The sequence below is a fragment of the Ipomoea triloba genome, chromosome 5 (assembly GCF_003576645.1).
Source record: "Ipomoea triloba cultivar NCNSP0323 chromosome 5, ASM357664v1".
In the NCBI taxonomy this organism is placed as follows: domain Eukaryota; kingdom Viridiplantae; phylum Streptophyta; class Magnoliopsida; order Solanales; family Convolvulaceae; genus Ipomoea; species Ipomoea triloba.
This window is the reverse complement of record NC_044920.1, coordinates 26,162,730-26,187,213: the sequence shown is the minus strand read 5'-3', so window position 1 is coordinate 26,187,213 and position 24,484 is coordinate 26,162,730. Positions and strand designations below refer to the sequence as shown.

At 35.9% G+C, this 24,484-nt stretch overlaps 4 protein-coding genes across 7 annotated transcripts in view; 1 reads left to right on the top strand and 3 right to left on the bottom strand.

Annotated features, from left to right (window-relative positions):
* The first annotated feature begins 2,798 nt into the window (after window positions 1–2,798).
* LOC116020873 lies at window positions 2,799–6,836 on the top strand. Its single transcript, XM_031261434.1, has 2 exons — window positions 2,799–3,094; window positions 4,414–6,836. The coding sequence occupies exon 2, from the start codon at window positions 4,690–4,692 to the stop codon at window positions 6,580–6,582; it is 1,893 nt and encodes a 630-aa protein (XP_031117294.1). The 5' UTR covers window positions 2,799–3,094; window positions 4,414–4,689; the 3' UTR covers window positions 6,583–6,836.
* On the bottom strand, window positions 6,792–10,330 carry LOC116020872 (G-type lectin S-receptor-like serine/threonine-protein kinase At5g24080). 2 transcript variants are annotated; one of them, XM_031261431.1, is made up of 5 exons: window positions 10,056–10,330; window positions 8,117–9,480; window positions 7,835–8,015; window positions 7,302–7,755; window positions 6,792–7,219 (listed from the first exon to the last, which is right to left on the bottom strand). In XM_031261431.1, exons 1-5 carry the CDS (start codon window positions 10,301–10,303, stop codon window positions 6,881–6,883), a joined length of 2,586 nt encoding a protein of 861 aa, XP_031117291.1. In that variant the 5' UTR covers window positions 10,304–10,330; the 3' UTR covers window positions 6,792–6,880. The 2 variants fall into 2 exon arrangements, with proteins under 2 accessions (XP_031117291.1, XP_031117292.1); XM_031261432.1 differs by having other exon boundaries at window positions 8,117–9,543; window positions 10,056–10,149.
* A 6,225-nt stretch (window positions 10,331–16,555) lies between these two features.
* On the bottom strand, window positions 16,556–22,033 carry LOC116021009 (peroxisome biosynthesis protein PAS1-like). The gene is made up of 16 exons (XM_031261602.1): window positions 21,754–22,033; window positions 20,919–21,040; window positions 20,737–20,825; window positions 20,603–20,638; window positions 20,371–20,464; window positions 20,230–20,266; window positions 20,048–20,148; window positions 19,669–19,730; window positions 19,057–19,550; window positions 18,874–18,961; window positions 18,646–18,780; window positions 17,916–18,484; window positions 17,684–17,819; window positions 17,523–17,591; window positions 17,296–17,427; window positions 16,556–17,215 (listed from the first exon to the last, which is right to left on the bottom strand). The coding sequence occupies exons 1-16, from the start codon at window positions 21,966–21,968 to the stop codon at window positions 17,102–17,104; spliced, it is 2,493 nt and encodes an 830-aa protein (XP_031117462.1). The 5' UTR covers window positions 21,969–22,033; the 3' UTR covers window positions 16,556–17,101.
* A 979-nt stretch (window positions 22,034–23,012) lies between these two features.
* The window catches only part of LOC116019366 (uncharacterized membrane protein YjcL-like), a 5,305-nt gene continuing 3,833 nt past the window's right edge, over window positions 23,013–24,484 (bottom strand). For all 3 annotated transcript variants that reach the window (XM_031259547.1, XM_031259548.1, XM_031259549.1), the window contains exons 4-6: window positions 24,221–24,376; window positions 23,665–23,906; window positions 23,013–23,509 (exon numbers count right to left, since the gene is read on the bottom strand). In XM_031259547.1, coding sequence (XP_031115407.1) covers window positions 23,186–23,509; window positions 23,665–23,906; window positions 24,221–24,376 — 722 coding nt within the window. In that variant the 3' untranslated portion in view covers window positions 23,013–23,185. The remainder of the gene's footprint in view (window positions 23,510–23,664; window positions 23,907–24,220; window positions 24,377–24,484) is intronic.

Here is a 24,484-nt window from a genome sequence, read left to right as displayed (position 1 = left end):
CAACCTATTGAAGCACAAGAATCAGTATAGGGAAGGGTTTGATGCCACTGGACCACAAGGTTCTTGGCAACCACTACCTGTTAAAAAGAGTCGGTAGCACTCAAAAAAAAAAAAAAAAAAGTTAACAGCCAACCACTGACCACTAATTGTTAAATACCGCCGCAACATTAGCGGTTACTACCCGCTGCTCTCACTACAGTGCGAATTTGCTACGTCATTGCTGACGTGTGGTCTTCACTGGCACAGGATCCCATTCCGTTACATTAGCCAGGATCGCATGCGGACCATGTCTTACATATTTGTTCCAACTGCTTAGACTAAAGAATATTATGTTAAACTATTTGTAGTTTTCCCATTTCTCAATCCTGTAGAAATAACAATGTCTTTTTTCCCCTATAAGTAAAATGATATTCAAATTTATTTTAAAAATATGTAATTAAAATGTTGAGGGCCTGTCACCTGAACATATTAGTTTTAATATATAAACGATGACTTATTGATCTATAGTAAACACAAATTAACAATTAAATACACGTTAAAAACTCATTTAGTATGAAGGAATTATAATTCTTTTTCCACATAACTCACAAACTTGACAATTTTTATGTTTGATATGAGAAAATTAAAACTCCATTGAATTGAAACTTATTCGATCACTTTATGGAATTATAAATCCATGTTTCCCATCATTTGTAATTCCATGAGGTGTGGAATTTTTTTTAAAGCTTTTAGACAAAAATATCCCTTCATTTCTAACCCTAAACATTGCATAATAAGAACAAATTAATTATATATTATGATTAATGGTTTATTATACTATTGTAACTATAATTGACTATATTTTATTAGAATGTTATAAATATAATTGATTTTAATTTTATTATTATTACTAATGTTATAAATATAATTGACCACGAATTTTGAACTCACAACTAATCACATTCATAGATCCATTTTTTTCAATGCATCATATTGGTTTATGCTAATGTTACAAAAACTAATGTTTATACTACATAAAAGTTGGGAGCTACAAATGGTCACAATGTTTATCCTGCACCCCTTGTTAAAACTAATTTTACATATGTGGAATTAATTATATTTTCAATCATACAATTGTAGTGATATTTTCATATTTTTTTGAATACTATTTCAAAAAATTATAAACTATTAATTCATTTATATTTAATTAGTATTTAAACTCCCTTTAAATATTAAAATTTGTCAATTACAAGACATTGTAAGGCTAAATGGGTCTTGTTTGATTTCGATTCACAATTTTTTACTAAGACAAATATAGTACAATTCATTTTTTTTTTAATTCTATTTATTCAATGTCATACCAATTACCAAATATACAACATCTCAGTTGTTCTTCCCTATTTTTAGCTACTTTCATTTTATTTATTTATTGTAATGCACTTACTCACGTTGCACTTTATGCCGTATCCACGTAAGATTTATGCCACATTGCCACCGCTGCCCACATGTGCTTCCACGTTGCCTTTACAGTGACTAACTTACGCATATGTGCATTCTCAGCGGCCAACTCTCACCATTAACCAAACAACCAGTCGCGCGCAACCATCCCCTTATAATAAATGCACAACCATTATTCTCGATCATGTATGATCGTCCTTCGTTCATCATATTTTGTTCCACCTTCACTAAGTTTCCTAGCCCAACCTCCCTTATTGAATAATCTTATGATCTAGTCCAAACAAATTTGGCTTCTATAGGGCTAACATAGCCCCCTTTTATTGGCAAATTGTAATGTGCATCATCATTTACATTGTAAATCATTATAAATGTTTATTTTTAGTATATTGAAGGTTAGTTGTTAATGTACTAGAAGTTTATTTTTAATTAGGCAGTATATTAAAACATTTTTAAAAAAGAGCACTCAGTATATTAAGTATGAATATGTATGTTAGTGGTTTATCTTGCAATGCAAAACATGATTCACATTATAATGGTTGTATCGCATTCCACTTGACGTTGTAGAGTGCGCACTAGGTAAACTTTATCATGTAATTCTTACCCATAACTAACCGATTTAAACCAAGAAGGCTAATATACTGCTTTCATAAAAAATTAAATTTGAAACTGTGGTTATCGAGCCAATAACTAATCAATTTATATGATTCTTATATTTGAAAGTATAAAATTTTTTTTTGAGTACTACTGACTCTGTCACAATGTAGTCAACCTACTGAAGCACAAAGAGTCAACAGTTGCCTCCACTGAGACTCAAACCCACTCCCATTATTCATGTGGGAGTGTGAACCCGGACACCGGGTGCCATTAGATCACAAGGTCTTTGGCTATAAAATTAATTTTTATTTTATTATTTTTTGTGTGATTTGTGATTTATATTTCACTTTTAATTAGCAAGAAAATTTGTTACCTCTGTTTGAAAGTACATACATTCAATAATGAAAGGTGGAGTCAAACACCTTGTATTCAGATGACATATACTGACTCCATCATATGATAGGTCATGAGATTGAGTCTCAGGTGGAGATGATATTGATTCTTCGTGTTTCAATAGGTTAAAAAAGTATAAATTAATAGGGTAAATTGTATAAAAAAAAATAATGAAAAGTGGTTAAAATTTGTTCTCCTTATCCAAAACGTGTAAAAGGATTAGAGAAATCTCAATAAAACTTCACAAGTCAATACGTACTCCTCGAATAGAGACAAGGACACCAAACAGTAGAGAAATCTGAATAGAACACCGCAAGTCACCGCAAGTCAATACTCGAAATCTGGAATAGAGACAAAGGAGTTGAGAGGCACAGCGGTAGACGCAAGGGACACATAAGAAGAACCGTGGACGTGCACGTGGGGGATCGACGGTGAGCGGTGAGCCGTGACTCGAGTCCCCGTTAACGTGCGCCTCTGCCGCAGTCTTTTAACCCCTCCAGCATTTTTCGTTCTCCACATTTCTCTCCTACACGGCTCTCACTCCCCCATCCCATCTCTCTCGCGAACGCAGAGCTGCCGGCGCCCAACGCAAACCCTAGCGACTAGCGTTCGCCGATCAACCGCCGCCGCATTCGATGCTAGCCTTCGCACATAGCCTATCGTGTTGACGGTAATTCTCCTTTCTTCTGTTCCGTTTCTGTTATTTGGATGTTCACTCTGCTCTGGATTATCGTCTAGGCTCTCTGCTTTTGTTGTAATTTCTTGTCTGGCTGCTGCGGAAGTGCTCGGATTATATTCACTCCACAGCTCCACTTCTTTCTCTGTTGTCTGCGTGTCGTGTTTCTGTTTCCTTGGCTGTGAAACGGGAGAATTACATGAAAAGCAACTTAGTTCGTGGTGTTTATGATATAAAACTGATTTCATAATCTTTCAATGGAATGATGTAGATATTTTTTAAAAATTCGTTGGTTTTTCTGGCTCCTTTTCTGTTTCCTTGGCTGTGAAACGGGAGAATTACATGAGAAGCAACTTAGTTCGTGGTGTTTATGATTTAAAACTGATTTCATAATCTTTCAATGGAATGATGTAGATGTTTTTAAAAAATTCGTTGGTTTTTCTGGCTCTTTTTCTGTTTCCTTGGCTGTGAAACGGGAGAATTACATGAAAAGCAACTTAGTTCGTGGTGTTTATCATATAAAACTGATTTGATAATCTTTCAATGGAATGATGCAGATATTTTTAAAAAATTCGTTGGTTTTTCTGGCTCTTGGCTTGAATAATTATCTGTTTGAATAATCTTTGGTGCTATTAAATTTAATACAAGAAGTCTGGGAGTGTCCCGCCAATTTGCATGAGTTTTGATAACCTGGAGAAGTTTTCACTTGATCCAAGGTGTTCATTTATGTATATGTTTAGAGAAAAATCCCGATCCAACTTTTATTTGCTTATTCACACTTTAGTTTGGTTCCGGAAAGTGATCGATTGTTTAGCACATAAGCAACGAAACTTAATAAGCAATTAAGTGGCTTGATCACTTTTTCCTAGTTAGCTGACAAGTTTTTCTTTGGTTAATATGTAATTTATCTTATCTTAGCTAGCTGATTGTACTACTTACTGGCATCCTGAAATTATTACTGATGTGCTTCCGTGAATTTTTGTGGGTTGCATAGCTGCTTTTTGAGTGTTGTTTTGTCGTTACTGATTAGCGTTACTGATTAGCGAGAAGTGAGAACTCTACTCTTACCTAAATAGACATGATTGTGTTGTCCTTTTCTTGTTCTTCTGTAACTATGTAAACCAGCCCATATGTTAATTGGTGGATATATAATTGTTTTTAGCTCCATGCTTACTGTATTTTTATGTCTGAAATGTAAAAGTACACTTACAAAAATTTAGGATTTTTGCATAATTATGGACCTTATTGTGTTGGCTGAGCTCCATTATTGTTTTGTGACAAGAGCTGTGCAGTAACTTTATTTGCTATTACAGGATGGTCGGGTGCCAGTTTTTGCTTGGAAAGGAAATTTGCTCTCAAATGATCCATTCATGCACCTTGTGATTTGATTCAGTTAAATTTTAATCTCTAAGAATGGATCGGTGTGACACATCAGGCTTTGTTAGCGGAGGCAGTCACTGTTCATTTTGAGTCCTTGAATGTATATACTCTAGATCAGGTTCTTTTTTTAGCTAACCTCAGAAAACTGACAAGCTGTCTTCTTACAAGTGTGAGTTGTCTTGGTGAATTACTGTCAGAGTTTCTAGTCCATGGAGGATACCCATTTGCATTATACTGCTGCCTTTGCTTCCAAATCAAAAAAGTTCCCTAGCCTTGATGCTGGTGTTAGTTATTCTGGGGTGGCTCCCCTTAAGGTTCACACTCCCCCTCTGTCAATTCCCTACCCTGGAAGTGGAGGCAAGAGAAAATGTGGTGCCTTTGATGGTTGCATGAAAGACATGTCGCTGAGTTTGGGGTTGGGCCACTCATCAAGTTCTTGCACTACTCTATTATCGGGGAAGGAAGTGGAACAGGAGTCATCTGTCAGTCTTGGTCTGAGCATTGACCTTCATTTGGGTAACAGTATGGCTCCAAATACAAGAAATGCTTCTACAGAGATTCCCAAGGAACCGGAGGACAAAAGACACACACTGGACCTTGAATTGAGCCTTTCAACTGGACTAGCTGAATCAGATACCACCACTGTCACGCAATTCTCCAGTGCTCATCAGAATAGCTTCGATTTACCAGTCATAACTGCGGTGCAACTTGTGGATGAAGGATCAACATCATCTAGATGGAAGTCTGGACCTCTTGTGCCTCCCTTGCTCACTATGGAGATAAGCCCACCCTTAGATAAACCTCATAGTCTTCCTGTTACCCCAAGCATCCCAATAGCAGCAGTAACCTTGCCAAAATGTTCAACTGGCTGTACTTCTGGGCCTGAAAACCCATCACGGAGACGTAATGTGAGCGTGAAAACTTGCCAAATTGAAGGATGTACCAGGGGAGCGAGAGGTGCATCTGGACTTTGCATTGCTCATGGAGGTGGCAGGAGGTGCCAGAGGGCGGGCTGTCAGAAAGGAGCTGAAGGCAAGACAGCATTCTGCAAGGCTCATGGTGGAGGTAGGCGCTGCCAATCTCTTGGTTGCACCAAGAGTGCTGAAGGTCGTACAGAGTTTTGCATCGGTCATGGTGGTGGTAGGCGGTGCAGTCATGAAGGCTGCAGTAGAGCTGCAAGAGGGAAGTCTGGCTTGTGCATTCGGCACGGTGGTGGCAAAAGGTGCAAGATGGAGAATTGCACCAAGAGTGCTGAAGGAATCTCTGGACTCTGCATCTCACATGGTGGTGGCCGCCGTTGCCAGTACCCTTCATGTACAAAAGGAGCTCAAGGGAGCACAAATTTCTGCAAAGCTCATGGTGGTGGAAAGAGATGCACATTCCCGGGGTGCACAAAGGGCGCTGAAGGTAGCACTGCATTTTGTAAAGGGCATGGTGGTGGTAAAAGGTGTACTCGTGAGGGATGCACAAAAAGTGTGCATGGAGGTACTTTATTTTGTGTTAGTCATGGTGGTGGAAAGAGATGTGCAATGGCTGGATGCTCTAAGAGTGCAAGGGGTCGTACAAACTTCTGTGTTCGCCATGGCGGTGGTAAAAGGTGCAAATTTGAAGGATGTACCAAGAGTGCACAAGGCTGTACTGATTTCTGCAAGGCACATGGCGGAGGCAAGCGTTGCTGTTGGGGAGAGTTGGGATCGGAGTTTGGTGATCAAGCAACTGCTCCGTGTGATAAATTTGCCAGAGGAAAATCAGGCCTTTGTGCTGCCCACAGTGCACAGGTGATAGACAAGCAAATACAAAGCAGTGCTCCAGTTACCCCAGCACTTCAAGTGCCACAATCCTTCACATTCGGATTTGCTGCTACTGGCTTGGCAACCCATCCACATGCATTGACTAATCCTGCGACTCCACCGCAAGTTAACTTCCTAACTCACAATGCTCCAGTGACTCAATTTTCACTACCAGAAGGCAGAGTTCATGGGGGTGGCTTAATGGCAATGCTTATAGGAGGTAACACTGCTGGAACTAGCAAAGCCAATCAAGTGGGTAATGCCCCATCAGAGCCTGGAAAAGGTTATCTTATCCCTCATAGCTGGGTTTAAGTATAACATCATCTTGCTGTTAATAACTGTTAGACCTGGTTGATAACTGTTTTTACTTTTTAGCATTAAGTTATTATATATGTATTTTTAAATTTAGGACTGGGTCATTACTGTTACTGTTTCTTCATTGCATTTGATAGGATAGCCAAAGGTCAAGTTGGAGTCTTATGTGCCATCATGTACATATATATGTATTATATTGGTCAAAGTCCTGTGAATTTGATTTCTTTATATATAGTTGCAACATTACCCAATCATTTCTATCACAACGAACACTTGTCTCTGCATTTGTCCTGCATTATCTAGGTGACATTGTGGAATAACTGCATGTAGCATTAGAAGAAGGCATGCTAGTGATGGTGAAGGAGCTTAACTGGTTGATCTCCCTCTTCATTGTTTTGTAAACATGATCTAGCCCTTCTTCAATCAATTCCAACACTGTCTGTGGCATTGGTGGTGTGTTTATGTCCACCGATCCATCCAACATTTTCACCACTTCTCCCATTGAAGGCCTCGATCCCACCTCGTCCTGTATGCACCAAAACGCCACCATCAATGCTCTTGTCAGCTCTTCTTCTTCCACCGTCCCTTGTAGGCGTCTATCTGCAACCCTTAATGGCGTCCCTTTTGTCAACTCCTGATAAGAATTCACAAAATAGTCAAAATCTCAGCATTAGGAGTTATTGTCACTTTTGGCACCACTAGTTTGGTGGTATTACCTTGTACGCCCATCCTGGGAAAAAGAAGTCCTCGGCGTCAAAGTTCATGTCAAGATTTCTCCTCCCCCCAATGATTTCGAGAAGAAGCATCCCGTAGCTATAAACATCAGCTTTTACTGTAATGGGGCGGTTGCTGATCCATTCCGGAGCCAGGTAACCTCTGGTTCCTCGGACCATAGTCACAACATGGGAGTGCTCCCTCCCCATGAGTTTAGCCAGCCCGAAATCCGACACTTTAGGGCAGAAATTCTCGTCCAGGAGGATGTTTTCCGGCTTGATGTCGCAGTGTATTATTCTGTTCCTACATTGCTCGTGAAAGTAAGCAATCCCTTGTGCCGTCCCAAGCGCTACACCAAACCGAGTCGACCAATCTAACAGCCTATCTCTGTTAGTATATGAAGTAAAAATCCACTTGTCTAGCGACCCATTCTTCATGAATTCATAAACCAAAAGCCTGCCAATACAAGTGAAATCTTTAGCCTATTTTTATGATTTAAAATTGTATTGAAATTTCAAGAAATTCATTCACCCACCTTCTTGTCCCTTCAGAACAGTATCCACAAAGGCGAACCAGGTTCACGTGATGCATGGAACCAATGGTGTTCACCTCAGTTATGAATTCCTTCTCACCATGAGGCAAAACTTTGTCAAGCTTCTTCACTGCAATCAATGTTCCATCTCCCAGGCTTCCCCTGAATACACTGCCAAAACCACCTGCCAACATAAAACCATAGCTTATAAATTAAAAGTTGTGTTCGATCTGTCTAGACAATATTAGCTAAGTTGGTCAGGTTGTTGATTCCCTCTCGTCTTACCTGTTCCAAGCAAATGAGAGAAATTGTTGGTCCTGCATTGCAAGTCGCGATAAGCGAAGCTTATGGGAGCTCCAGACAGAATGGCTGAGCTTTCCAGGGCCCTCTTCAATGATCTCTTCCTATGAATGTTGATGTACAGCAGACAACATAGGAGTCCAATGAGGAGAGTCATGCTCAACACAATTGGAAGCACTAAAACCTTGTCATGACGACTGCTCTTATCCGATGAATCCCCGGGTTTCCTCGCACTGTTTCCTCCCGGGAATGAACCATTGCCCTCCACTTTCACGAACAGCGTCGCGCCAGGGTCGGCAAATCCACCAAATTCCAGGCTCCTGAGCAGCCAACAGTAAGCCTTTTCTTCGCTCAGCCCATAAACAGAAGCAATGCATTCACAATCAGACAAGCAGGCATCCCCGCATTTGGTTAATGTCTGTGTGTCACTGTAATTCGCTATCACTGATCTCTCCGAGAAGTAGTAATTCGTCTGCTGGACCGTCGCGATCTTGAACTGATCCGTCAGGTTTTCGTGCCGGCGATCGCATTTTCCGGTCAGGGAAGAGTTCCCGTAACACTGAACGTCAGTTCCGACCTCCGCATTGCTCCCCGGCAAGCATTTACACGAAGCGTTCGTTTTGGTTCTGTCTAGAGTGCAGATTCCGTTTCCGCAAATTCCGCCGATATCGCAGGGATTTGAAACCGCCGCCCACTCCGAAACCCATTGGCTCGACCCGTTAACGTCGTTATCCCATCTGTACAGCCTTAAATTCCCGTTAGTCTCTAGAATTAATCGCCGCAGAACGGATGGCCTAACGGATTGGTTAACGGCGGAGAATAATCCGCCGTTAACGTCTCCATCATTCTTGTGCACATAAACCGCCCCGTCCGAAGAGGATCCGTACACGATCCCGAAGCTCCCCTTTTCATCCAAAACCGCAATCACATCCCCCGTCACGTTCGAAATATCCGGCCCCGACCAATACGAATAATTCGAGTAAAATTCCGGCGAGGAATCGTAGGTTTCCGGCACATTGTAGGTCAACGCGAGGCTCAAAGAAGTCGGCTGCTGCAACATTTTCAGAGTATAATATCCACCGCGAGAAGGGGAAACGGAAGAGATGAGCTCCATGGAGACCTTCAATGGCTGCCCCGGCAAAAGCGTATCAGATGGATGCGAAAAGCTCTGCCAAGCAACGCTTCGGTTCGCGGCGAGTAGAACGAGGTTTCCTGTTTCTGACATGTCCGCCGCCTCGACCCCGGCGTTGGAGGTGTTTGAAGACCAGACGGTGGCGCCGCCGTCCACGAGGGTGAGGCTGCCGCCGTCGTCGAACTCCAGGATTGCATCTCTGCTGACTGGGGCGTTTCTATTCAGATGATTGAGAGGAGAAAATGAATGGGGTTTGGCCAAATAGAATGTTTATATACACCTGCAAAACCTTTAGTAAAGACTAGAGATGGAGGAAACCTTTCTACTAATTTCTCCCCTTCTAAAGTCTAAAATGCCAATCATTCTCTCTTAGTATTTTCTATTGTCTACTTTATTTTATAAAACAATGATTATAAGAATAATTCAGATAATAAATTTACTATCATCATTGCAAAAAAAAACACTTTTCCATCTAAAAACCTACTTAAACTCTAGTTTTCTCGAGTTTGATTACTTATTTCCATGCCACCTTAATGTATGTAATGTAACGTTTTCCTATTTATCATTATGGTAACATTAGAATAATATTAAGAGCTTGATATGTGGTGTAATATAAGGTCATAAGTCCCTTCATCAACTATGTTGGAGGTAAGTACGATCTTCATTATCACATATTAAGTTAGTATGTGATAAATTAAGTCTAACATGTTATTTCCATGCTACCAATACACTTCATTTTAAAAGTAGAGATAAAGTGGTAGAAATAAAGGATTGATGGTTATATATACTCACATGTTAGGGGACCAGACAAACGTCCGGTCTCCGGGGAGCTGTGCGAACCAAATTGTGAGCTGAAACCGGTCGCGCGAACTCCCCGCCGGGGAGAACCCAAAAGCGAAAGTTTCATTGTCAGACAACCAATAAGCCTGATCGTCTTTAGCTAACAATCTTGAGCCCAAGCTAATCCGGCTAGCAATGCAGGCACCACACTGAGCCACAACGATGATGAAGATCAAAACGGGAAGAAAACGAGAAGCCATTGTTAAGTTGTGGTTAATTAACCAGTGAATATAATTGAACGAAATGCTTTTTTTCGAAGAAAATCAGCTTCAAGTGGAAAGGGGTTAAAAGTGTTATTTATTTGAAGAGAAGTGGGGCGGGGCAGGGGAGGAGAGTTTGTTTGGGAAATGAATTTGGAGACTTTTTTGTTGTTTGTGTGGGGCAGGAAGATGGGAGAGGACAACAGGTGTAGCAAGGTGGGTGAGCTACAACGTTGAAAAAACGCCGGAGGATTGAGTGGTCGGCGAATGGCTATGGGATGATGGTGTGCCACGTGTTGCTCGGTTTCGTTGTCTGTGTTGCTTTCATATTAGCGCCCCACCGGAATTCCGGCCGGAATAAGTACAGCTGTTCCTACCGGAATCCTTGCCTAACTCCGTACACTTACGGATTCACATTTGCTACTAATGAAAACAAGCACTGGATCCAAACCATCCCATGTTAATTTGATAACTAGTATGCTTCAAGTTTAACTTTCGGTAGGAATTACTATTTTTTTTTAATACTATCAACTCTGTTACAATGTAGTATCTGTTCATAACTACTTTCTTAACCTACTAAAACACAGAGAGTCAACAGTTTGTCTCCATGAGACTCAAACTCACTCTCTTCCATATAGGAGTGCATGTCAGATGCCACTAACATTAACATAATTTGTTAGTGGTGGATTAAAATTGTCATTTTAGACAGGAAAATTTATGTATAGTAATAATTCATAGATCGAATCTATAATATGGGTATAATTAATGGACTAAAATCGTCATTTTCTTTTAAATTTTTAATTGATAAATATGAGACTTTTTTGGGCGGGATTGTATTATTAATAGGAATTGTATTACCATATTTTACAATATTACGCAAATCATAATAGTATAGGTCTGTTTTGGGCGGGAAAGTTAAAACTGAGGATATTGTTTTCATTAATAGTATAGATTGCATTGCAGAGAAATATATATACTGAATTATTACCATTAGTAATTTTAATCTAGAATTGTATTACGAATAGAAACGTACGGCATAATATATTTTATTACGAATTCTATTTTAACTTACAATTGTATTACGGATAGGAATTGTATTATCGTATTTTACAATATTATGCAAACCATAATATTATAGGTCTGTTTTGGGTGGGAAAGTTAAAACTGAGGATATTGTTTTCATTAATAGTATAGATTGCATTGCAGAGAAATATATATACTGAATTATTACCATTAGTAATTTTAATCTAGAATTGTATTACGAATAGAAACGTACGGAATAATATATTTTATTAGGAATTCTATTTTAACTTACAATTGTATTACGGATAGGAATTGTATTATCGTATTTTACAATATTATGCAAACCATAATATTATAGGTCTGTTTTGGGTGGGAAAGTTAAAACTGAGGATATTGTTTTCATTAATAGTATAGATTGCATTGCAGAGAAATATATATACTGAATTATTACCATTAGTAATTTTAATCTAGAATTGTATTACGAATAGAAACGTACGGAATAATATATTTTATTAGGAATTCTATTTTAACTTACAATTGTATTACGGATAGGAATTGTATTATCGTATTTTACAATATTATGCAAACCATAATATTATAGGTCTGTTTTGGGTACAATATTATGCAAACCATAATATTATAGGTCTGTTTTGGGCGGGAAAGTTAAAACTGAGGATATTTTTTTATTAATATTATAGATTGCATTGCAGATAAAATAAATATACTGAATTATTACATTTAGTAATTTTAATTTAGAATTGTATTACGAATAGGAACATAGGGAAGAATATATTTTATTAGGAATTCTATTTTAATTTACAATTGTATTACGGATATGAATTGTATTACCATATTTTACAGTATTACGCAAACCATAATAGTATAGGTCTGTTTTGGGCAGGAAGTTAAAACTGAGGATATTGTTTTTATTAATAGTATAGATATAGATTGCATTGCAGAGAAATATATATACTGAATTATTACCATTAGTAATTTTAATCTAGAATTGTATTACGAATAGGAACGTACGGAATAATATATTTTATTAGGAATTCTATTTTAATTTACAATTGTATTACGGATAGGAATTGTATTACCATATTTTACAATATTACGCAAACCATAATAGTATAGGTCTGTTTTGGACGGGATGTTAAAACTGAGGATATTGTTTTTATTAATAGTATAAATTGCATTGCAGAGAAATATATATACTGAATTATTACCATTAGTAATTTTAATTTAGAATCCTATTACGAATAGGAACGTAGGGAATAATATATTTTACTAGGAATTCTATTTTAATTTACAATTGTATTACGGATAGGATTGTATTACCATATTTTACAATATTAAACAAACCTTAATAGAATAGGAATTTTTTGCGCGGGAAGTTAAAGTTGAGGATATTGTTTTTATTAATAGTACTAGTTTTATACGCGCATTGCGCGAATGAGTTAATGCCCAATGGTTATATTTAAATAAATATTTGAAAGTATATCAATGCAAGATTATATAGGAGAAGTTTATACATGGGTAATTGAATGTCGAATTTTTTTTATTTAAATATCTAACTCAAATTATATGAATCGAAGATAATATAGAAAATTCATTATAATTATTACTAAAATAAATGTTTGCAACCTTGTAAAATCGATAGTCTAAATATTTGGTCTAAAATGATAGTCTAAATAAATACTACTTTTAATTTGAATTTTTCTAAGTGTTTTTAATTTTCTTTTGAGTAACATTGTCATTGTCTTCATCTTTACTATTTGTTTTCTTCCTTTTTGTTGGTAGTGTGTTATTTGCAATTCGGTTATTGTTGGTAGCATACTGCATCGATGACAACGTCATGCAATGAGATTATGATATAGGAGCTATGGACTTTCCTTTAGGTGTTCTGCTTGGGGTTCATTTGGTTCAACCATTATTGTTGAATGTGTTATTGTGGATAAATAAATCCCTAGTTTAAGAAAAAAGATTAAATAAATTAATAAAAATTTGAAAATTTAAAATATTATGTATTCCAAAGATATTTAAAGGTAGTTTCTCGCTTCAATTTGCTGGGTAATGGGTTATTTGAGTACTTTCATTGTCAACAAATCCCCCAAGTAGTTAATATGATTGGTTTCAAACTATTTTTTTTAATTTTTTCATGGTATTAAAGAAATACATATGTATCATTTTTTGGTGTAACTACTAATTTATTTAATTCAATAAGAGTAAAATAGAGTGATTCCGCTTCAATTTGTTGGGTTATTATTTGAGTACTCTCTTTGTCAACCAATCCCCAAGTAGTTAATATAATTAGTCAAATTATTTTAAATTTTTTTTCATAGTATTAATAAAATACTTGGTAACTAAATATATAATATTATTTTGTACTATAACTTTGATATTTAATTACAAGATATTGTAAAAATAAGATAATGGACAATGTAATAAATATCAATTGATAAATTTGAATGTAAAGAATCTTTGCATGAGAGAAAATAAAGACAATATAACTAATGAAATTATTTCTCTTATTTAATTTAATTTTTTGATAATGAATAATTTTTTCAAATAAAGGTATTGTAGACACATAATTCTAAATTAAAGAAATACCTATGTATCATTTTTTGTTGTAGCTACTAATTTATTTAATTTAATAAGAGTAAAATAGAGTGAGAAACTTAATTATGTCAAATTTGATTGAGATGAGGTTCGAACCTAAGACCTTTATTATAGAAATTAATGGGTAAGTTAAAAGTTAACGGAGAAGAGAATATTTAACGGAAAACTTAACGATAATCATAAAAGTAAGGTTAAATTAGGTAATCTCTATTAATAATATTAATCTGAATTATCTTAACCATCTATTTGATTAAATAATTCATCTGAACCATCCATTTGATTAAATAATTTGACCGCCATTTTTTATACCCATTTTAGGCCTAACTCTCTTTGGCTCTTATTAGTATAGTAGATAGATTGCATTGTAGGGAAATATATATACTGTATTATTACGATTAGTAATTTTAATCTAGAATTGTATTACGAATAGGAATGTAGGTAAAAATATATTTCATTAGAAATTGTATTACTATATTTTAATTTACAATTGTATTACGAATAGGAATTGCATTACCATATTTTACAATATTAAACAAACCTTAATAGTATAGGAATTTTTTGGATGGGGAGTTAAAAGTTGAGGATATTGTTTTTATTAATAGTATAGATTGCATTGCCGGGAAATATATATACTGCATTATTACGATTAGTAATTTTAATCTAGAACTGTATTACGAATAGGAACGTTGGTAAAAATATAATTTATTAGAAATTGTATTACTATATTTTAATTTACAATTGTATTACGAATAAAAATTGCATTACCATATTTTACAATATTAAACAAACCTTTATAGTATATGAAATTTTTTGGGCGGGAAGTTAAAGTTGAGGATATTATTTTTATTAATAGTATAGATTAGTCACTTTGTTTAGTATTAATAAATAGAAATTAGAATCAAAATAAATAAATAATTAATTAATTAAAGGTGCCTACACGGTATACATCTCCACTGAAGTTCAAACTCATAATCTCCCATATGAGAGTGCAACTTGGTGTCACTAGACCACAAGGTCTTGGATGATTATATATATATATATATATATATATATATATATATATATTAAAATTTCATATTTAATGCAATGACAATGACCTTTTATTTTCATTCTTTTTTTTTCTCCCTTATTTTTTATTCTATTTGTCAAAAATAGACGAGTAAAATGGTAATGAGTTTTATTATTATTATACTAAATGATTTGAATCTAATAATAGGATAATAAAAGTAGACAAATAAACATGATAATGATTATCAAAACTCATAATAAGGTGCAAAAGTCTCCAATCAAACGCAACTTAAGGATCTCCTGCATTGCAACAACTTCACTCTTATGCTAAATTATATAAAGAATATCATCTATATGAAATAAATATTTAACCGACCTTTATTATTTTATATATATGTTTAAGAAGACAATTTCAAATGTGCAATCAATTTTTTCATCAAAGCATAACATGCAAAGTCTAAGGATATATGGGTGGCTGGGCAAGTAAGCTAAGTTGGAATTTAGGCACTTGAAATAAAGCAACACCATTTCATGGGGACCATTATTTGAATTATTGATAAGGTTTTGGCGTCTCGTAAGAAAATGAAATCAGGTTTAATTTAAGCCGAGTTTTGACTTCACTTGCACATAAATGTTTCCCTTTCACTTTTGACAGATAAGTATTGCTGAAAAAGTCATTCTATATCCAAATATAATTTAGAGTGCACTTTTTGACCAGTTAAACTCTTTCCTTTTTAAAATTCTCAATAACCCATAGGCCATAGCTACCAAACATGACAAAAACTTAAAACCTAAACCAGCCTTAATCAAATTAAATTTTATTATCTCATTTATCTTTAAATTAAAGTGTTAAATATATAATATATATAATATAAATGTATAATTCGTCTATCAAGTTGAAAGTTTTAGTTGAAACAAAACATATCTTTAAGTTTGAAGAAAGTGGTGAAGACCTCTTGTGCGCAGACATATACATGCAACCGGGAGGAACTTTGTTAGACATTCTTTGGTTAGACATTTTCTGGTCAAATAGTGATCAACCTCAAAATGCATGTCAAGCAAGAAGAATGTTATAAAGTTCAAAAAATTCTAAGTATACATATAAAGGAAGATATCCATAAATAGTCAAGACAAAATGTGCAATACAGAAAGAAAAGGCACAAGGTGCCAAAAGCAAAGCAACGGTTGAAAATCTAGCAAAAGAAACCAAATCAATATCCATTAATCATTGCATGATGGACAATAGATGATTTGAATTTGTTTCTCTCCAGAAAAAAAAAAATGGAAAGGAAGAAAAAGAAAGAAAGAAAACAAGGGTAAATTTTGTCAGAAAAAAAACATATATAATACTCTTTGAAATATATGTTGTCATGCAGAAGAAAAATAAAAAGAATTCTTCAAAACTAATAAATCAATGCATTGAGAGTAAAATCGAAGTTTACAATTAGGATACTCTTCAAATTATATATTTTGTCATCATGAGGAAAGGTCATAGGATCAAATTCCTGTGGTGGAGGTATTGAAAGTATATTTAATAGATACTACTTTGTAATAGAGTCAGTGGTAAAAAAAAATAAGAGTAAAATCGAAGTATATACAATGTAGTATGTAACACTTTTAACAATAATATAATCAAATTGTCCTAAGTTTGAATCTTGCTGCTGCCATCCCAATAAGATGGTCCAGTAAAATAATTACAATAATATAAGTGCATAGTACAACTATGTATAACTTTACAATTACAATACTCTTCAGATTACAACTACAATAGATGCAAATTCATCTAAGTCACTTCCAGGGCTCAAGAGACAAACCCTTGGGTATATTCCAAAATACCAATAAAACCTGTAATCAGATGGGCTGGCTAATTGACTATATACTTGGTGATTAAGAAAACAGTTTATCAATAATCCTTTGTTTCTCCAGAGGATGTAGTGAAACAGCTACTAGAGTGTGTTCTGTGCTGATTCATGGCAGTGTTGAGCACCAGGCACCTGAGGATTCATTCTAGTGTGTCTTTGCTGTTGATCACATGAAAATGGGGGCTTTTGATAAAAAATAAAAAATAAAAAATTGTGTGATATAAATCATAGATATATTTGCCCTTCCAAAAAGAATTGTGGTGCCTTGATGCATATATCTGACAATCTAAAGGAAGTAAGACAGTTGCTCCTTCTTTCTTGAACCGCCTTCGCCATACAATTCGTTCCATTGCTTAAGCTCACCCATTACGGATCCTTCAGAAGCAAAACTAGCAGCAACCTGAAGTGAAAGAATACGCCAAGTTTCGAGTTCAAAATATTTCACGCTTGATTTTCGAGAAATAAATTTGTTAGATTTACCTGGTTCTTTGCTTGCTTCAGATCTTCCATGTTCAAAGGCCTCAGATTGATAACTTTCTCCTTTGTTGCTTCTTCTTTCTTATCTGAAGAAGCTTCCGAGCTCTGCCCGTCTTCAGCTTTGCGCTTCTTTTGCTACCAATGCAGAAATTTTTAATGTTGAAAGCTTATACAATGCATTGATAGAAGATACATGAATGGGGTAAAAATTAAAAAAGTGCAAATACTACCATGGCCTTCACTCTTTCCTGTTGTATTAGCTCTCTGACAGGACGATAAGCTGCTGTTATGCACAAATTCTGTTTTCAATAGCCAACACTATTAGTTGTTAAAGATGATAAGTAAGACAATTTCACTAATTATCCATTTTAACTATTTTTTAAGTGCAAACCTTAAGATCACTTCCACTGTATCCGTCAGTCATTGCTGCAAGCTCCATGAAATCAATGTCTGCCACGTTTTCTTTTGCTAGAAGAGTTCTCAAAATCTTTTCTCTGCTCTCTGCTGAAGGTAGACCAACCATAATTCTGTTCCTCACCAGAAAACAAAAGATAGTTATGATCTTTACACAGCATCATCTTAAACCAAAAAGACCTTTTAAAGTTTTGGCAATATGAATATACCTGCGCTCAAACCGTCTAATAATTGCTTCATCCAGGTCAAATGGTCTATTGGTTGCTGCGAGAACAAGAATGCGCTCACCAGATTTTGTCAGCAGTCCATCCCAATGTGTCATGAATTCATTCTTGATTTTCCGCATGGCTTCATGTTCTCCAACTCTTGTTCGCTGCCCAAGCATGCTATCAACCTCATCCACAAAAATGATTGTGGGAGAAACCTTGGCTGCAAGAGTGAACAAAGCTCGGACATTCTTTTCATCTTCACCGAACCATTTTGAAGTAATGGTTGACATTGAGACATTTATGAAGCTTGCTCCAGCTTCATTGGCAATTGCCTTCGCCAGCATAGTTTTTCCAGTACCAGGAGGACCAAAGAGCAATATGCCTCTGCAAGGCTTAAGAAGCCCACCATTGAAGAGGTCAGGTCTTCGAAGAGGAAGCATGACCAGCTCTTGAAGTGATTCCTTAATCTCATCCAGAGAACCAACATCTTCAAATGTCACCCCAATATCATTTGGTGGTATAACCTCTGGCCTTATGCGTTTCTCGAACTCATTGTCTGGAGGAACTTCCTGAAGTCAAGACATGTTACCCAGACAAAAGGAAGAAATGAGTTCTCCATTAAATACTCACCTTAAAGGAAATTCTCAGAGAGCCTGTTTATAGTAGACCAGGCAAAAAGTTCAATAAATATTGGGCTCTGATCATTAATGATTTAATGAGCTGGACTTACCGGTGCCTTTGGTGCAGCTATTTCATCCTTTTTCACCAGTGGAACTGGTTTTTCAGTTCCAGGTTTACTATCAGATACAGGGTTTTCAGACTTTGCTTCAGGCTTTGACCCAATACCGTCTCCCCCTTCAGCCGGCTATAAGTGAACAACAGAAACAAGACTGGCTCAGCAAAAATACTAGCTCCTAGTTTTTCAGTGGAATGTCAAGATTAGAAAAAGAAAAACCACCTTGGAAGATTCAGAATTTGTTTCCAGTTTGAGAGTGTCTCTGGAACCAGTTTTTTCCTCCTGAAAGATGCTTAATGCATGGGACAAACTTTCCCATGCCCAATATACAATAAATACAGGGAACAAAAGTATGGAGGAGTAAATAATCTATAATGCTAAAATAATAGATATATTGGCATGTACCTCTTGGATGAGATAATAAGCCTTCCATTTCGATATTCTGGATCCTTGTTATTCATCAAATGGTATGATATTGCAGACACTACAATTTCCTCTATGTAGTTGCTCAAAACCATTGTATCTGTTGGACAAATTGATCCTAGATCCTCACATTCAAGGTCACTTGATGCAAGTACCTCAGCAATGTGATTTTTGTTGTCCATAAACTGGATCATCCTCATATCCTTTTCCAATTGGGCTTTCCAGCTTATAAGATGAGTCTCATCTTCTGGAGGCCTAATCTCGATGTTGTAGGGAAATAATAGACTGAATCCCTCATCTACTTCACCAGTGTTATCATAAAGGTCTATAATCTGTGATCCTAGAACCAACATTGATCCTGATAATTTCTTTAGAAGTCTGTCAAAAAGTTTGAAAGCTCTTGGAGATTCAAGGTGTCTATCTACATCCCTAATGTAGAGGATGATGCACTTAGTTTCTGAGATAGAAACCAAAACCTGTAATTAACTTCTTTGTCAACAATATTTAAGACATGTAACAGCACAATGTTTGTGAGCCAAAGAATAACAATAACACAAATCTTGTGTTTAGACAAAAAATAAAATAAAACTTTACCTTGTAAAGTGACTTTAAGAAATCTTTTTCGTCAAAAGACCATCCGCTTCCGCGTTTTTGAGCTAATCAAATTAAAACAGGAGAAAACACAGAAATATGTTTCAATGATCGAATATGTACTCTTGTTCAGATAAGTGAGAACATAAAAGCATGCTCAATTCTTATTTTGGTTCTTTCTTTTTCTAATTAAAATAATTAGAGGGGAATAAATCTAATACTCCGTAATTGATTATGACAATATGACAACTATAATACTATGAAATACGTGAATGCAGTTAATAAAACTATCTGAACTCCATAATTATCCTACACAACTGATGCCAGTATGCCACAAAATCGTTTCAAGTTTTCAACTAATAAATGTTCCTTGACATCCAACCTGGAGTTGAAAAAGAGGATTGTAAGCTGATGCTACTCATATCTGATGAGACAGAGGCATTTCTACGATGCTTTACAGGAGGGGTATTGCCATCAGTGATCCTATGAAGCCCAGGTGCAAATGGTTAGAACTTATAGCAACCACGATTACTTTGTTTGATCCATATGGGAACAAGCAATTACCTTAATTTATCAGCACTGGTTTGCCTCGACAATCTACCTGAATGGTGGTAATCAATCATGTTTTAGGGTGCAAAATAAGCAACATGAAGTCAAAATTCAGCAGTGGTAGTTTGAAATAAATAAATAAAAAGCTTTATCTACCTTTATTAGACTCTGGCGCTGGAAGAGTTGAGAAAGACCCAAGTAAACTGGACATGTGTTCCAGTGTCACCTCTGATATGGACCTCTTCAAAGGCTACACACAATCAAGACACAGGTTAGGCATAATTCCACTATAAGCAGTGAAACTTTCTCTAAGCCGGAAAAGAAGAAATGTGTGCCCCGAAAACAAAACTATGGTGATTAACATTTCCTCAAGCAAAGCAGTGCTTACAGGCTGTTTCTTGGTGCTGCCATACTTGCTCTGCATCTATATATGATTAATCCATGAAAGAAAGAGGGAAAATATTAGTACAACAGTATATATAATATTGCTACAAGAAAGCAATTAACTTCAGAGAAAATCACCTTCAGTGAAAAGTCAGTTATATCCAATAGTAATAATTTTGCATCAAAATGATGAGCAAGAGCCTTTGCAAGTGATTGGAGGTAAAGTTCTGCCAAATACAAGATAAATAAATTGGAAATAGACATACACAGAACAAAAATAAAATGTGCATGAAACTACAGGTTTTTATGCAGATTCATACCAGCAGGCCCAGAAAGCAATATAGCCCTACTAGCTAGGGAGAGATTTCTTGTATGTCGAGACATATCCATGTGGTTTAGATGAACATATGCTGCACTTGTCAATAACACTCGTGTTCGCTCACTGCAAAAGCCATCAACATTAGAGTATAGTACAGCTTGTCAAAGTAAAAAAAAAAAATTGGGAAATTTTCACTTTTGAGTTTAAAGTACTACATGATCTCAATTAAAATCGAAAGGCTAAGTGGTATTTGAAATCTGATCATCTTATGCCAGCAATTTTATTGCTTGCATCAAGAAGTTTACTTACATTAGTATTTGTAAAATAAGGATGGAGGATAAGCATGAAGGCCAATACTGTAGTTATGGAAGATACTTAGATACATATTACACAGAACCAAAGGGAAGATTTAAAAAAAAAAAAGAAAAAAAAAAGAACATCTCTGAAATTAAAAGAAGAGTTAAAGAGCACATTCGTGAAATTATCTCAAAGAATTTTTTACAAATAAAATAAAAAAGGAAGAAGAAGAAGGAACAAATGTAGATTACAACAAACTCAAAAAATTCCAAAGCTCAAATGAAGCAACAAGGATATACAAGAGTGCCTTATAACAGAAACCACATGATTAGCAACAATAATAGATTCTATAATTTCCATAATCTATCGCTGCATATAATCTGGTCTATTCAAAGGAATTGAAGGAACCTTATAACCTTTAATTCATCAAAATTGGTATGTATCACCAAATTAAACCATTAATTAATAACTTCCACACAAATCATGAAATCGATCACCATTACTATGATACTATCACGAAATATTAAGCATAAAATTACCTGAGATAGTAAGGGAAGTCATCAAACGTGACCTTACAGTCCTTTCCATCAACGACGAGTCGCCGGAGTTCCTGCTCGATTTGATCGGCGGTTAGGCCCTCCGCAGGAGAACTATTCGCGCCGGTCCATTTGTTGATGGCCTGTCCAGACGCCAATCCCAGCCCCACACCTACCCCTACGCCCAATGCGGACATGAACAATCTCTTCTGCTCCATGATTATCAATTAATCTGAATTGAAACTCACACAAACATGGAAATGTGTTGCAAATGTGGAAGAATATAGTATTATACAGAAGGGAGAATGTGAATGTAGGGAAAGGGAGAAAGCTTGCGTTGTTGGGTGATACGTAGATGAGAGCAGAGGGTGAGAGCGCGAAGTGCGTATGTCCGAATGAGAGACGTTAGCGCCATAACTACTTTGCGCCATTTTAGCTTTTCATTTTATTGTTCTTCCATGCACTTCAACAATTTTGCTTCAATTTTTAATTATTTAATCAATATTTTTATTTGATTTTTTTTTTTCTAAGGTTGCACACATATAATCATTTTAATCATTAAATTGTCGTTAATATAATCCTTAATTGGGTATCACAAAAAAAGAAAAATTAAAATGCAACATTGTGACACAACTAAGAACTAAGAAACAACTCATGAACAAAAAATGTATAGAGAGTACAAATTTTCCTTTATATTTTGATTATTGAAAAACTTTGTAAGTATACTTTTGGTAAATAGTTATTAGCGACTAGCTATTAGCTTATTGGGTTAAAGGGTTTGACTAGTTGATAGCATTAGCTTATTGTAAAAAAGTGTTTGAAAAATTAGTTGTTAGCTGATTACATGCAAAATGATTTTTTCAAAAAACTGGTCAAAAAGTTTTTAAATAGCTTTTAGAATTTTAACATTTTCGAGCAATAAATTGTTACAAAGACATACCAACATACTTCGGCGTGTTTGATTGGCAGAATTTTTTTTTTTTAAATTTGAACTGTTTGATTTTATGGAATCATAAATTTTCTTTAAAAATAAGGAAAGCTTTTACCTTAGCTCACTCTTGGTATTTTATTTTCGATGAAAAAAAATTTTCCATAAAAAATTAGTATGACAATTTTGTCCACACCAAATTTTCTTAGTTATCCTTTTTTTTTTTAGTACTAGGTGGAAGCACGAACCATCCCCTCCATATGAAGGTACAACCGGGTGTCATTAGACCACAAGGTCATTGCACCCTTATTATTATTATTAATGTAGGGATATATTTGTCTTTACCTCCATTATTTCTTACAATTTCAAATTCAACAAAACAATGAAATCAATATTCCCAATAATTCTTTTTCCATCAACAAAACAATGTATCCTACGAATCAAACAATCCTGAAGGCTCTTTAAAATTCTAAATGGAATACTAGCGACTATAAAAGTTACCCACCCCTACATGTGTTTAAGAACAAACAATCCAAAGCCAATGCCCAGAAATGTAGCAATCGAAATCCCAAAAATGCCAGCCAGAATGCCAGGAACAACCAAAGATGTCCATCCTTTCGTCGTCGCCATTCCGCATGCAGTAGTAGGACCTCCAATGTTCGCATTCGACGCTAAAAGCAACAACTTCAACTCCACCCCAAACAGTTTCCCCAATCCCAGGATCACAAACAGATGCACACTCACTTGAACAACAGCAAACATGAAAATACTAGGCGCAGTGTTTACCACGTTCCAAATGCTCCCACTCGCCCCGACCACAGTGAAGAAAACCTGTTCCAGAAAGTCACACGATGTCTCGAGTTCTTAGAGCAAGATGGAGAATGGAACTCGATTACTCAGGTTCAATATTATGAAATCAAGCTAGCCAGCAAGATGGAGAAGGGAACTCGATTACTCGAGTTCAATATTTTTCATATAAGACGTACCTGCATCAAGACTACTGCAATGGCATCGCCGGTAGGGGCGAGCTGGCGAAAGTGAGTAGGAAATATCGTCGCTAAAAGTACAACAATGGCTGTAATTGCTGGTAGATCGGCTCCTTCAATTCTCAGGAATCGAGTAAAAGAAGTACCGGCTTTGCAGATTGCAAAGGAAACCGCAACTGCTGTAGCAATCTGCAGCACGGGGAGCTTGCTTTCAGGGCGAGAATCCATAGTTGCAGTAGCATCTGTCACAGAGATCATAGTGTTTCAAGCGAGAGTGTAGGATATTGGCATATTGTGACGAGAATTATATCCAAGAAAACAATGCAGATAGAAGTTTCAAACATAAATATGATTCCTTGTATATATTTTTTGAGTGACGAGGAAAACTCGCAGCTATTACTTGTGACCCTAGCCAGCAAAGGACCACACACAGACAGGTAAACCAGGTCTGTGTTACTCATAGCTGACAGAGTGACAGGCTCAAACCAAGAAGGCCAATAGGCCGCTCCACTGGGAGTTGAACTTGTAACCTTATGATTCCTTATATTATACCTACCACTGGTTGAAGTTGAAGCCTCCGAAGGGATTTTAGAGGCCAAGGCAAAAAGCACAATAAAGTATATTGCACAGATAACATTATCAGCAGCAACACCTGCGGCCACTACTGATGGAGAGACACTTAGTGCATTACATATTGCTATGTAATTTATGGCTGCAAAACAAGAAGCAAAACTCGTCACAATAGCAAAAAAGGTTTAAAAGTAATAACAGAAAAAAAAAAAAAAAAAAAAAAAAAAAAAAAAAAAAAAAAAAAAAAAAA